This window comes from Artibeus jamaicensis, unplaced genomic scaffold, assembly GCF_021234435.1.
Source record: "Artibeus jamaicensis isolate MK-2021 breed Jamaican fruit bat unplaced genomic scaffold, CSHL_Jam_final scaffold_1964, whole genome shotgun sequence".
In the NCBI taxonomy this organism is placed as follows: Eukaryota; Metazoa; Chordata; class Mammalia; order Chiroptera; family Phyllostomidae; genus Artibeus; species Artibeus jamaicensis.
Window position 1 is genome coordinate 35,238,331 of NW_026522030.1, and position 13,689 is coordinate 35,252,019.

General features: G+C 37.7%; 1 protein-coding gene across 1 annotated transcript in view; it reads right to left on the minus strand.

The window, feature by feature from the left end:
* The window catches only part of TMC1 (transmembrane channel like 1), a 119,689-nt gene that overhangs the window by 24,209 nt on the left and 81,791 nt on the right, over positions 1-13,689 (minus strand). Inside the window, exons 12-14 of the mRNA XM_053656415.1 lie at positions 12,053-12,232; positions 11,757-11,927; positions 5,100-5,228 (exon numbers count right to left, since the gene is read on the minus strand). Coding sequence (XP_053512390.1) covers positions 5,100-5,228; positions 11,757-11,927; positions 12,053-12,232 — 480 coding nt within the window. The remainder of the gene's footprint in view (positions 1-5,099; positions 5,229-11,756; positions 11,928-12,052; positions 12,233-13,689) is intronic.

The window sequence follows — 13,689 nt, forward strand, 5'->3', positions numbered from 1 at the left end:
CTAAGAAGCTTAAAGGAAAGTGATGTTTAGGAAGAAAGGTTTTTCTTGAAATCTGAGATAATAAAATGATTCAAATGGGATAACATATAATAAACTTACTAATGAGATTTTTAAGGGTCAGCAACCAAGGAGCCCATTTGCTATTGGGCTGAGGTCCACAGTAGTCAAAGGATGGGAAACCATCTTGTTTTCTGTTTAGACCTTTGTTTGCAGTGGGCTAGTCAGTCATTGACCCAGAGGGAAGACATACAGCACTGTTGGACTAAAGAGCCTGGGAAAGCCCATTCTCTCTCTGCAAGCTTAGTTATTTGGGGAAGGCCATCAACATATGAATATTGTGAAATAAAATTCAGGATCTCAGAGAGAATTCTGTTATTGCTATGACCTGCCTGACTCTCTTCATGCAAATCTCATTTCCCACATTTGGTACCACTGTGTCTCGAGCTGCAGGCTGGCCTGCTTGGGGCTCTAAGGCAATGGTTTGCAAGTGTGGTCCCCAGGCCAGAAGCAACAACTTTACCTGGCAACCTGAGAATAAATTCTGGGGGCCGACCTAGAGCTGCTGAACCAGAGATCCTGTGTTTCCACCTTCCATCTAGGGGTTCTGGTTTGTGCTCATATTTGAGAACCACTGATCTTGGACAAATCCTAACCTCATCTTCCAGAATGATTTCAACACCTGGAGGATTTTCACTTCAATCCACTTGCCTGTAGACAGATTCTGTCCAATATTCAAGTGCAACCTTCATAAGCACTTTGTGTTGTCCCTTCTCCCATGTTCTCAACCCTTTATGGGATACCCATGACTTCTTACTGATTCTTTCCCATGCCATCTTCCTGGACTTCTAAATAATCTCTCCTTCCTAGCTAGAGAACATCAGTTTGTCTTCAAATTCTATATCCCAATTTTTCCTGCTAACTCCATTCTACTGCAAGTGACCTGGCTAAGCCTGGGAGCACCTTGAATTACAAATGCCATAGATTGGCTCAAGAATTAGTCACGATGTAGCAGATTCCTTGAAATTTTAAGGGTTAAGCATTGCAGTGAATATCAACATGATGAAAATCTAGTTGATGGCTTGGAAGCTGATCAGACATGGTTTTGTGTCTTAGCTCCAAAACCGACCAGCCATATATATAATTATAGTCTATTCATGTATAGAATATCACACAACCATTTAAAAATTATATAATAAAAGAAGCATTAACAGGATAGGAAAATGGTCACTTAGGTGAAAAGGGCACTAGTCATTAACTATATGTTTTTACAAAAAGCTATTTTATATATTTAATAATATATAATATACATTTATAATATGTACATTTAAATATGTTTATAAAAATCTGCAATGAATATAAAACACTTGTTTATCTATATACAAATAAATGCTACTACTATGTGATTTAAATAATCCAAATAAGTACTTTTATGAATGGTGGGATTACCTGTGATTTTTATTTTCATACTTAACTCACTCTGAATTTTCCATATGTTCTGTTCTCTGCCTGCACTGCCCAAATCTTCCAGCTGCTGGGCCCTGTCTTATACCTGTCCCTACACTGAGAAATGCTTTCTTCCATGGCAGTCTTTTGAATTTTCTCATCATCCTTCAAGACTTGGCTCAAATGTCTCTTCCTCAGTCATGTCTGCGGTTCTATTGACCTCTTCCCTTCCCTTCCCTTCCCTTCCCAAAGTTGTATAAAGGGTTGGTTTCCCCTATAGCATTTACATTTTTTTTATCTGTATTGACAATGGGAGCTTGCAAGATTAAAGAGCGGAGAAGAGTGTGAGACACTGCTAAATGAATAAAACTGAAGTGGGCAGTGGTTTTCAGCTCCAGCCAATTTCTCCCATTGGGAATATGGGTCTAATATTTCCAGGCCTTCTAATATATTAAGAAAAGATATAAATCCATATTTTTAAATGGAAATCTACCAGTTTTAAAATACTAGCTCATTAAAGACAAAAACAAAATAAAACATAAAACCACTCTTCAGACCAGAGGAAAAAATATCTGTAAGTTGAATTGAGCATGCAGGCCCAAGTTTGTAGTCTCTCCTCAGGCTTACATCTAGGTATCATCCCCTTATCATCCAACACAGAGGTTTGCTCCTAATGTTTCACACCCAGCAGGCATTCAATTGTGTAAGCTGCCCATTTGGTGGGGAAACGATAATCAGATCCATATCAAATATTCATCATTCAATCTTAGAGTTTTAAAACTTGTTTCAATGCTGAACTTCTCTCCGAAGACCTTAGGAAAGGTAACATGGAAGAAAATTCTTCCTCTATGACCTAAAACAGGAACTTGTCTTTTTTCTTGTACTAACTCAAGAGCACTGTCAGCATTCAATGAATAATAAATTAGTCATTGCATTATAGCTTTTATGCGCCCAGCTCATGTTGTACTGACTTCATATTTGAAGCAAAATGTTCGAGCACTTAAGAAGAAATTGGTAAGGGATAATAGGGCAAGCAATAGTCTAACAAAAAAAAAGTTGGGGGGGCATTTTTGTGTCTTCTTCAGAAAAGCTGAATCAGGCAAGCAAAACAGAAATGAAACCAAGCCAGCTGAATACCTCATAGGAGGGAGCAACATAACAGTCTCCTGGATCTATAGCATTACCTCATTGTTGTCCACCAAAGAGCATTACCTAACTGCTCTGGGATCATCCAAGAGCCATTTTCACTGAGGGTGATAGAGATGACCTCAGAAAAGGTATGATCTCAAAGTCAGATAGCCAAGCAGAGAATTTACTCTGTAGTCTTGAAAGCAGTTCTGAATATTGGATTTGTCCTGAGACTTAGGGCATGAGATAGGAAGGAGCTCGGCAGTCAGGGATATATATTCAGTAGTGAGAAGAGAAACATCATTGGCTCAAGAATACTAAGCCAGAGCCCATGCCATGGACACATACCTGGAAGCAAGCAGCATTCTGTCAATGGATGGTGTTGCCCTGATGGTGCTAGAATGTGGAGGTTCAACATTGAACCCACCAGTCAACACCTAATTCTTGCCATGTGACAAGCATAGTTCTAAGCACAGAGGTCATAGAGGTCATAGTTCTAAGCATAGAGGTTTCTGTTACATAGAGCTTCCATTCTAGCAGAGGGAGACAGATAATAAGTGCTTTTTTAACAAAGAAATATCAAAGAGTTACATATCCTATGAAGAAAATAAAATAGTATGTTGAGAGCATCTGGTAGGCTGCATTAGAATGGAAGATCAGAAAAGAGTTCTAAGGAAGTGGTGCATTATCTGAGTTCTTAAAGACAAGAGGGAGTGAGCCATGCCAAATTCTAGGAATCAGCACCTCTGGAGGGAGGAACAGCTGGCAACAATGCAAGGAGCATCTCGTGTCTGAGCATCAGAAAGAATCCCAACATATATAGACTTTACAAAGGAAGAGCAAAAATAGTTAAGAGATAAGCTCAGAGGGAAAGAAAAAAAACAGATCATATAGGGTATGAAGGCCCAATACATAGATTTGGAATTCATTCTAAGTAAGCTACTGCAGGATTTTAAGCAAATGAATATGACCAACCACGCCCTCCCCCAACCAGGTTTCACTTCCCACGATAACCGATTTACTTGCAAAAGAGGAACAGTAGGCACTTGGAAGTGTGTTAGACCACAGAGTACTGGTATATATGCTCTACTTCCACTTTTGAACTTTGTGGGGTGACCTGGGGTTGAGCACAGAAGGTGCTCTGGTGATAATGTCAACACCAGTGGGGCTCAAAGAAACTTATGCTATTGTCATGGGAAAGGAAGCCAACTTGCTGGAATTCAAATCCACCACTTGCCAGAGCCCTATCAGCACACCAAGCCTTCCTCAAAGCTTCTTCAGCCACCACCCCCCAGCCGCTTGTGTCTCTGCTGAACTCTCAATAGATGCTGAGCTTTATGAAGTAAGCATCACGTTTTTTAATCCTTCTATCTCCCAGTGTACTGCACAGTGAATGGCCAGGATAAGTGTCTAAGGGTTTATTTAGCAGCATTCAAAGGCATTAATAGAATATGCAGCCCTGGCTGGTATGGCTCAGTGGATTGAGTGCCAACCTGCAAATCAAAGTGTTGCCAGTTCGATTCCCAGTCTAGAGCACATGCCTGGGTTGCAGGCCAGGTCCACAGTAGGGGTCACTCAAGAGGCAACCACACATTCTTGTTTTTCTCCTTCTCTTTCTCTCTCCTTTCCCCTCTGTCTAAAAATAAATAAATAAAATCTTTAAAAAGAGAAAAAAGAATATGCAGTTGACACCACCCATCCTGCCCTATTTATAGAAATGCCAGCAAACTTCATCAGGAAGGAGATAACTATGAGTCCAATATTTACTGAGCTGACCATCCATTGTTTTAGCCATTCTGTGCAAATTTATGAGAATATTGTGTAAGCCATGATACTCAAGTCCGGCCCCCTCTGAATTCACACTATTCTCGTTGGTCTTCATTTACAGTAGCCCCCCTTACCCACAGTTTTGCTTTCCACAGTTTCAATTATTTGTGGTCAATTGCAGTTCAAAAATACTAAGAGGAAAATTCTAGACATGAACAATTCATGTTTTAAACAGCCTGCTGTCTGAGTACTGTGATGAAATTTTGTACCACCTTGCTCTGTCCTGCTCGGGACATGAATCGTCACATTGCCCAGTGTCTGCAGACACTCCCCACTCTTTAGGCATGTAGTAGCCACCTGGGTTTTCATATCACTGTGGTATTGCAGCGCTTATGTTCAAATAACATGTTTATTTAACAATGGCCCCCAAAACAAGAGTAGTAATGCTGGCGATTCAGATATGCCCAAAAAAGCCAAAAAATGCTTCCACTAAGTAAAAAGGTATATATGTATGTATATGTGTATAGGAAAAATAACAGTACATATAACAGTACATATAGGATTAAGTATTATCTGTGGTTTCAGGCATCTATTGGGGGGTCTTCGAATATATTCTTTGAGGATAAGGGGGAACTGCAGTATTGACATCTAAAAGGGAGATCCCGCATCTAAATTCTGAGACGTCTTTTTCTTGCAGAGTATGTGTAAACAGTAAAGCACAAAAGATAATCTGATACGAGAAAAACGATGATCGTACTTACATAAACATATTCTAAATCCCAGCACCAGCAGTAATTGCAGAATCTCACAAAACATGCTCGAAGGAAGTCCCCGATCAGGATTGTGACATAGGTGGTCAAAACATCGGAAACGGTTAGCCGCACAAACTCCTGTTGAGATACCATCTGCATTAAAATTTGCATTTCTCTCTTTAAATGGTTCTAGTATTGACACCGAATTTGTCGTATTTCTAAATAGTATGAGCATGCAAACTGCAATTAATGGTAAAGAAACTAGCTTGAGACATCTAGCAAATAAAGAATGCTTCATCCTTATTTTATTTTGTCAAAAAATAATTATTTTCTGTTCCAAAATCACTGTATCAAAAGTCTTCTCACTGAGAAACCTTTATAAGCATGACATAAGAACCCCAAACAGGAAATGTTGGCCATACTGGAGTTTGAGATGTAACCAGGCAAACAGCAGTATTTATAAAGTTAAGGCAAACTTGGAAAAAGTACTTGCAGCCTAGATGATAGTACATTAGTTTTTCTAACACATTAAAAACTTTTACAAATCGGTATGCCTATAGATGGGTGACCCAACTAGGGAAAAAATGGCAAATGTTACAGATGAGAAATCCTCACAAGAAAATATACAATCAATTAAAACACTTGAAAAATGCTTAGACCCCATAATAATATAAATTAAAACAATGAGCTGTTGCTTCCCAGAGAGATAAATATTTTAAAAGAGGGTGGTGAAACAGGCATTGTCATAAACTGATGAAGTTAGACTCTCACAATGTTTGGGGAAAACTTGTGAAGATCCATCACATTTTATAGTGTGTGGAATTTGATCAAGGAAATCCACTTCTGTAAATGCATCCCATGGCAATATTAACAGAAGTGCAGAAATCAACATGTATAATTATGAAAATATTACTTCTTCCAGTTAAAAATTACAAACAAGTTAAATATGCTTCAGAGGAGATTAATTAAATAAAACAGGGTGTCTATACAACAGAATATTGTGAGCTCTTAAAGGAAACTGTTCCTGTGGTTATGAATGCACAACTATGTGAATATATTCAGGAATTCATTAAATTACATACTTTAAGTTTATGAAATGTATGGTATATGAATTGTTCTTCAACAATAAAGAACTTCATTGTTAATAAAGCTCTCAATAAAGTTCTATAAAAGTGCTAAAATGCTGTGCTGTAATATAATAATAAGAAAATTTTTTTAAATTTATAAAACAAGGTACATAATATGAACTCATTTGCTAACAAAAATCCTATGCGTGTATATGAATATGTATAAAATATATATGTGTGTATACATATATCTGTATATGCATGGAAAAGGTCTGGAAAATTAGGAACTGGCTACCTCAGTGGTGTGAACTTGAATCGATACGTGAAATGTGTGTGTTACGGGTTAGAGAGACAGTTCACTACTTCTTCATGAAACTCATATAACAATAGCAATAAATATAAGAGCATACATATAACCATACATTTTTTATCATGAGCATTTAATTCTGGTTTTCTTTTTCTTTTTATTCCTAAAACATGTGCCCTAAAAATGAAAGCACTAAGTATCTAATAAAACATAATTTTCCCAGAAATACTAGTGTTCTTCTATAATGTAAGAAGTTGGTTTTTATTACTAGCTACCTCTAAAATGACTAGGGAGGAAACATTTTCCCGCAGAGCAAAGGGCCACTTGACTAGCAACCGTCAAGTTAGCTTCCAGCCTCACACTTCAGAGTGGTGACTTCGGAATTCCGGGTACTCCCACCTTCACAGTTCTTTTCATATCCAAGTACCATCTGAAACACAGCTTACCTAATATTTCTTTTACAATATTTTATTTTAAAAATAATTGCTTCTATTATAAATAGATGCATATCACTGCCATAAACAGAACTTAACTGTAATATAAATACAATAAAAGCCAAAAATATAAAATAAAGAAAGTATCTTGGCATTAGTTTCCACCACATATTGTGCCTATCACAAAGGGCTTATAAGCAGGCAGTATGTTTTGGGAGGTTCGTCAAAGAGCAGGAGTGGGGACTGGAAAAAAAATGAAACAGACAAGGAGAAAAAGACTTTACCCAAGAGTGTGTTAATGCTGTCATACTGGGCCAGGTGGATCTTTCTGGGGACCCATTCCATACCCATATACTGTAAGCTTCAGAATTATCCACCCAAGAGCCAACCCATCAGCTCTCATTTCCATTAGTTTAGTATGGCCCTGTATGGTATGAATGCTCCACTAGGTGATCTCTGGGATAAGGGTAAGAATATGAGTACAGTTCAGCTGAGATGCTGTCAGGTAACAGCTACGTGCAGTTGTTTGCTGCAGCAACAGCTGGAGTAAAAAGGTGGGCCAAGAGAGTGGAACACTACTTCGTAATCTGAAAGCTTCTATATAAGCTGACTCCTGTCCAGCTCTCCATAATCTTCCTTGTATTGCTTTTCCCTCTTTCTTCTCCACTCCAGCCTCGGTGGCTTTCTTTCAGACCTAATACTCCACACTTCTTCAGGCTACAGGACCTTTTGCATGTAGCCTTAACTCAGTCCCTCTTACCTCAACTCATGACTCAGTCTGTACCAAAAAATATGCATCGCTGCATCATCACTAGTCTGGGGAAGTCTCTCTCATTTTGCTAACAAGGCAAACTTCCCTATAAGAAGTTCTCGGCTTCCATGCATTTCTTTATTATAGTGCTTTGTTGCCATTGTAAATTTGCAATTTGGCGTAATTATTTAATTAGCGGCTTTATTTCCCCCAAGAGATTATAATTTTCACAAGGGCAGAGAATGGTCCACCTTTGTTCCGTTGTACCCCTAGTATCCAGCACAATATCTGGCTCTTAGCATGCACTCAATATACCTGGAATGAATGTTGGAATGATGGTAAATTTCTCCAGTTACTTCTGGCCATAACTTTTCTCTTCTTTATTGTTATTCCCCTTTCCACTCCCCAGGCAATTTGAGTTCAGATTCAATTAACCAACATCAATGAGAAGTAGGCTATTTGGGATATTTTTAGTTTTCCACTGCCAGGTTGGGAAGATTTCCTCGGACAAAATTTGCAAGTATTTTTGAAGTTATTCCCTTCCTCCTAAGAATCCACATTCCAATTGTCGAAATTCTTTTTTTTTCCTAAGCAGTGTCCCAATTTTTATTATATAGCATAGGAGGATTCAAACATTATATTAAAATGTAAAAATACTTATTCATATACCATAGAAGGAGTATACTGCTTTACAAGAGAGGGAATCTCAAAAATGGTGGTATGGCCCTCCTCTGGGACATCATTCAGTCCCTGATCCAGCAAACTAGTAAGGATGGGAGCACTGTTTTCTCACGGGCTTCCTGTTCAGCCCTGAAGCTCACAGAAAACAGCTTCACACTGGTGATATTTAGTTAAAATGTCTGGGCAGGTTTGACCAGTAAACCTAAGAGAATCATAGAGATAAAGGGGAGACATTAGGCAAAGGACATCACAAAGGGCCTCAGACTGTAGAAATTCCATGACAGGAGTTTGGAGAGAATGTGTGGGTGCTAATCATGTCTCTGGGGGACAGTTCAGCACTACGGTCAAGAGCAAGAACTCTAATTCAAGTCTGCATGGCTCCACTTATTGCCTTCTTTTGGGGTGTTGAGCAAATTACCTTTCTAAGTCACAGTCTCCTCATCTACAAAATATACAGCTTATCTCAGTGGGTGATTTAATAATATGACTTATCTCAAAGGATGATGTAATATTCAAAAAGTTAGTGTTTCGCACACTAGATGCATTCAATAAATTGTTGTTCTCTTCAGCTGTAGGTTGCTTTCTCTCCCAGTTTAAAATGCAGACATCAGTACATAGCTTCAAATACCTGTTGCCCAAGAACAGGTATTCTGAATGTGATAGGTAAGCAAATGTGATAGGTAGGTTCTGTGGCCTATCTATCACATGCCGTTGGAGGTGAGACTGAGTATATCTTGAGACTCCTTTGAGTGGCAAAGGAGCCACCAACTTATCTTATATTCAAATTCAAAGAGAGATTTGAGTCTCTCAGTGTGCTTGAGGGGGAAAGAAAGCAGAGGACAAGCATGGAGGAAAGAGAGAACATCTGGAATGTTCTCACTAGAACAATGAATGAGTCCTTCGGAGTGCATCCACAAGATTAACATTTAAAAGAGCTGCCTTTGCTAATTCTTCTAGAAGTACTTTTTCTTTAAATGGCCAAAAGAAATGTCCCCAAGTGCATGAATATAAACATTGATCTCTTTAATGCCAGAACTTCCCAGCCCTCAGGGCTTTTATACCCTCAGTGTTCTCTTTGTCACCATGGATTCCACCTCGCTCATCAACATTCCATGCAGAACCACTACCCCTCCCTCCTCCTGGCTCCTGCAGACTATCTCAGGAGTGCTGAATGCTCCTTTAGAAAAAGAAAAGGGGGAAACCCAAGTACAAACGGCAGTAAGGAAAGATGATGAAGCAAGGAAGAGAACTACAAACAGGAGATTTTTATGAAGGACAAGACATTAGCAGCATGGTTTAAGGAATGCAAAAAAGAATTAAATAAGTGACCTTTTCTTTATTTTAATGCAGTGCATGAAGGAATATCACAGGTGCTACTGCCTTATCAGAAAAATAAGTATTCTCCAAGATTGCATAGACATTCATGTCTAATTAATCAGTGCTTTCTCCCCAGAAGTGAGCAACCCCACTCTTCCTAATACTGTTTAATAGGTGTTTTCCTGGCAAAGGCTAGGTTTCTTAGCTCTCATACCATTCAGCATTCTAGGATGTACATAAGAGAACATGTCATACTATTTGAGTTTGTAAAAACTATATATATATTTTTTCTCTCTCCATTTCCGCTGCAGATTTAGGGAGCAGCTTATATCTCATAAAACAGACTTGTATTGAGCACCATGAACCCTGAAACATGGAAACCCATGCCTTCCCGTGTATTCCTTTCCTATTGCTGCTATAACAGAGTACCACAAATTTAGTGGCTGAAAACAACACATTTCTCTTCTTCCATTTCTGGAAGGCCAGAGCCTAAAACCAAGGTGCAGGCATGAGGGAAGAATGTGCATCCTTAACTTTTTCAGTGGCCAGAGGCCTCCTGCACATCTTGGCTCATGGCTCCTTCCTCCTTCTTCAAGGCACATCTCTCTAACCTCTGGTTCCGCTGTCACATCTAGTTTTTTTGACTCTGATTCTTTTGTCTCCTGTTGTAATTTCATTAGGCACACCCACATAATCCAAGATGTTTTCTAATCCCAAGACCTTGACTCAATTATATCGGCAAACCTCTTTTCGTCATGTAAGGTAACCCATGAATAGGTTCCAGGGATTGGAAAGTAGACGTGTTCCAGGGGCCACTAATCTGTCTGCCATGGTGTGGATCTCAAGCACCTCTCTATTAAGTGCAAGCAGCTTTCATTTCACTTCTTTTCATTATTTCATACATAACAGGGTCCTATAAACATGTATCAAATTTGCACATCTGAAAATTAAGTATTTAATAACATGTAAATAAAGAGAAAGGGGTCTATCAGGCCCCCGAAAGCTGAAAAAAAAGTAAAATAAAATCCTTGATTGTACCATACTTATTGACTCAATAGTCAATGTTATGTTCTGGCATTATATGTCATTATATGTTTTTTCCATATTTTTCCACAATTGAAATCACAGTTGACTAACTCAAGTCTGTTGAGCATTCAATTTAGCCTGAGAGCACCTGATAATATCCATATTTGCTTAAATTAGATTAGTTTTATAAGACTAATGTACAATATTCCTTTTATATTGCAAAAGAATAAATACACAGTAAAAATTATTTAAATAATTTTACAAAGACCACATTATTCTGGAAACTAAACAGCTATCTAATAGAAAGAATGCGATGCCATATTTTAAAATGTCTGTTCAAACCAAAGTCCAAAATAATTTCATAAAATGTACATTAGAAATGTCAATTCTAATAAGATAAAATTAAAGGCTTTTCAAAATATAAATTGGATCTGTATAAAAATTATAGACCCAAAGTAGATCTTTTTTGTTGTTTTTCTTGGGTTTGATTTCCCTCATTGGGCCGAAAGTCATCTGAAACATCATTTCTTTTGTCTGGTAAAATATCACTAGTTTGGGGCTAGGGGCATTTATACAGTCATCATGAAACAGCTAACATAAGATTGTATTTCCTTTAATGCGTAAGAGATAATTATTTGACAAAATTAACATTACTGAAATTGGTGTGTGCTTCCAAAGAACCTATTTTTTGTATGGCAAACAAGTGACACTAAATAGAACTTTATTTAAGTATTCTCTTGGATCTGTATCTAAATCTAGATGCTTTATTAGAGCACCAATCGATAGTAAACATCTCACTTCATTTGAAAATAATTTTTCCTTTATACACAAATATAAATTTTTCTTTTATACACAACTGTAAATGGGGTGGAAAAGTAAAACTTACCTCAATGGATAGATGTGCAGAGTGCATGACACCTGAGATAACATATATGAATTCACAGCACATGGCCATCATTCAGTAAATTTTAGCTATGTTTTATTAGTAAGCAATAAAAAACCAGGCCACCCTTGTGAAAGAAATATTGACCCTGCTCTTTTTTTAATCCATGAATTGTCCCTCACTTTGGTTTGAGATATTACCTGCCCCACCATCGTTTCCCAGCAGGGTCCCCGAGGTACATCTGCAGGGTGCACAAAGAAAGGCGCCGCGGTGCTGTTTCCAGTGAGGGACTGCAGCGAGGCGTTGTAGGCCTTGATCATGTTGTCTTCCCAGATGGTAATGTTGGCCCTTATGAGCTTTTCCTCTTCAATCTAGAAAGCAAAGTGATGAAGACAACAGCAAAGATAACACAAATTTCAAAGGTGTGTCTGGCAATCTTGAGACCGGGACTGTAATGAGGTACTGAGGGAAAGGACAATCCAGGCACAGGATTTACCTTGTTGTTAATCTCATCCATCAAGGCAAGAATAAATACATACAAGTTGCCTAGAAGGAGAGCAAAAATGCGGAGCAGTAGCCATTTCAGAGCAATGAGGGGGTGGTAGTCTTCCAATTCAGCAAACAAATCAAACAATGTTGGGCAGAACATCCCCAGGAGGGACATGACCATGTTCATCTATAAGGAGAGACAGAGGATAAACTAGGTTAATGGTATGTAGAAATTATTATTACTTTCCTCCAGAATTTTTCAGAATATTTAGCTTGATTCCTCTGATTTTTTATTAAGTTAAAGAAGATTATCTTGTGTGTTTTAAAAATTCAATCTTAATAAAACATCACAGAAAATATCATCTCACATTCTCAAGATTTGGTTGTACATGAGCTTGTGTATGTGCCAGTAATAGTAGTGTTTCCTGGTATAATGAGGGATGCAATTTACATCACTCTTTATCCAAAAAACATGTACTGTTCTAAATTGTTACTGATTTTGATATGGTGATAACTTTTACAACAGCATTTCTAAAGGAACTGAAAAGTGATCTGCTTGAAAAATGAGGCCCAAACTGGAAATACTAATTCAACAATCATCAACATATGGGCTAGTTTAATAAGTTAGCATGGATGAACTAGTTGACATGGGCTCAGGACTAAATGTTGAATTTAGGGAAAGGCAAACTGTTAGGAGAGAAAAAAGAAGGTGTTTTACCTAAGAAAACAGAGGGCACTCAAAGGAACAAAAGGAGAACACACAGCATGACAGCATGATGTTATTGAAGCCAAGGCAAGACAATCTCGAAAAGATGAACTGGTTTATAATGCCAAAGGCAAGAGAATGATACAAGAGAGAAGGGGTGGGGGGAGAAAGAGAGAGAGAAATGGGGCAAGGAGGAAATGTATGGTCCTTTTCTCCTGCTTGTCACTGTTATGATTATGTTATTTGGCTAAATTAAGTGTAAAAAAAATCCATAGCAGGTACTAGTTTTATGATGGGGAAAAATACTGCCTTAAATTAAAAAAAAAAGATTTCAGATAATTTTTAGCAACTTTTAATAAATACCTGGCTCAAACCATCACCATTAAACATTTTCTATTTCCCCTGGTGGACTCCATGCTTTGAATGATTAGAAGTACAAGAATAGAAAATAATTGTCAATATATTTTTCCACTTTTATTAAGAGCATTATATAAGTATAATCAGCAAGAGCTAAAAATCAGCATAACATAAAATCAGCATGATATAGTTTCAGCCTAAAGTAAAAACTTGGCAGATCCTATAAAATCTTACATAAATTTAATTCTGTTCGTCAAATTTTATAGTTATTCACAAATCCCTGTTTTTAAACTCATTGGTTTCTAGGACTCAGGGATCCCCTAAAATTGACATTAAACAAGTTCTTACAAAGAGTGACTCTTAATGATACAACTACTCATCCTTTACTATGGTTCAATTACACAAAAATATGGTCCATATGAACCATGGACCAAAGTAGCATGATAATTTTGCCCACAAATACTGTCAAAACTATAAAAAAGAATTTTGACAACAAATCTAATAAAGGCTTTGAGATTTGTTTGTTTTAAGTAAATACAATCTCTCTACCAAATGACTCTATTTTATAGGTTTCTATGAAA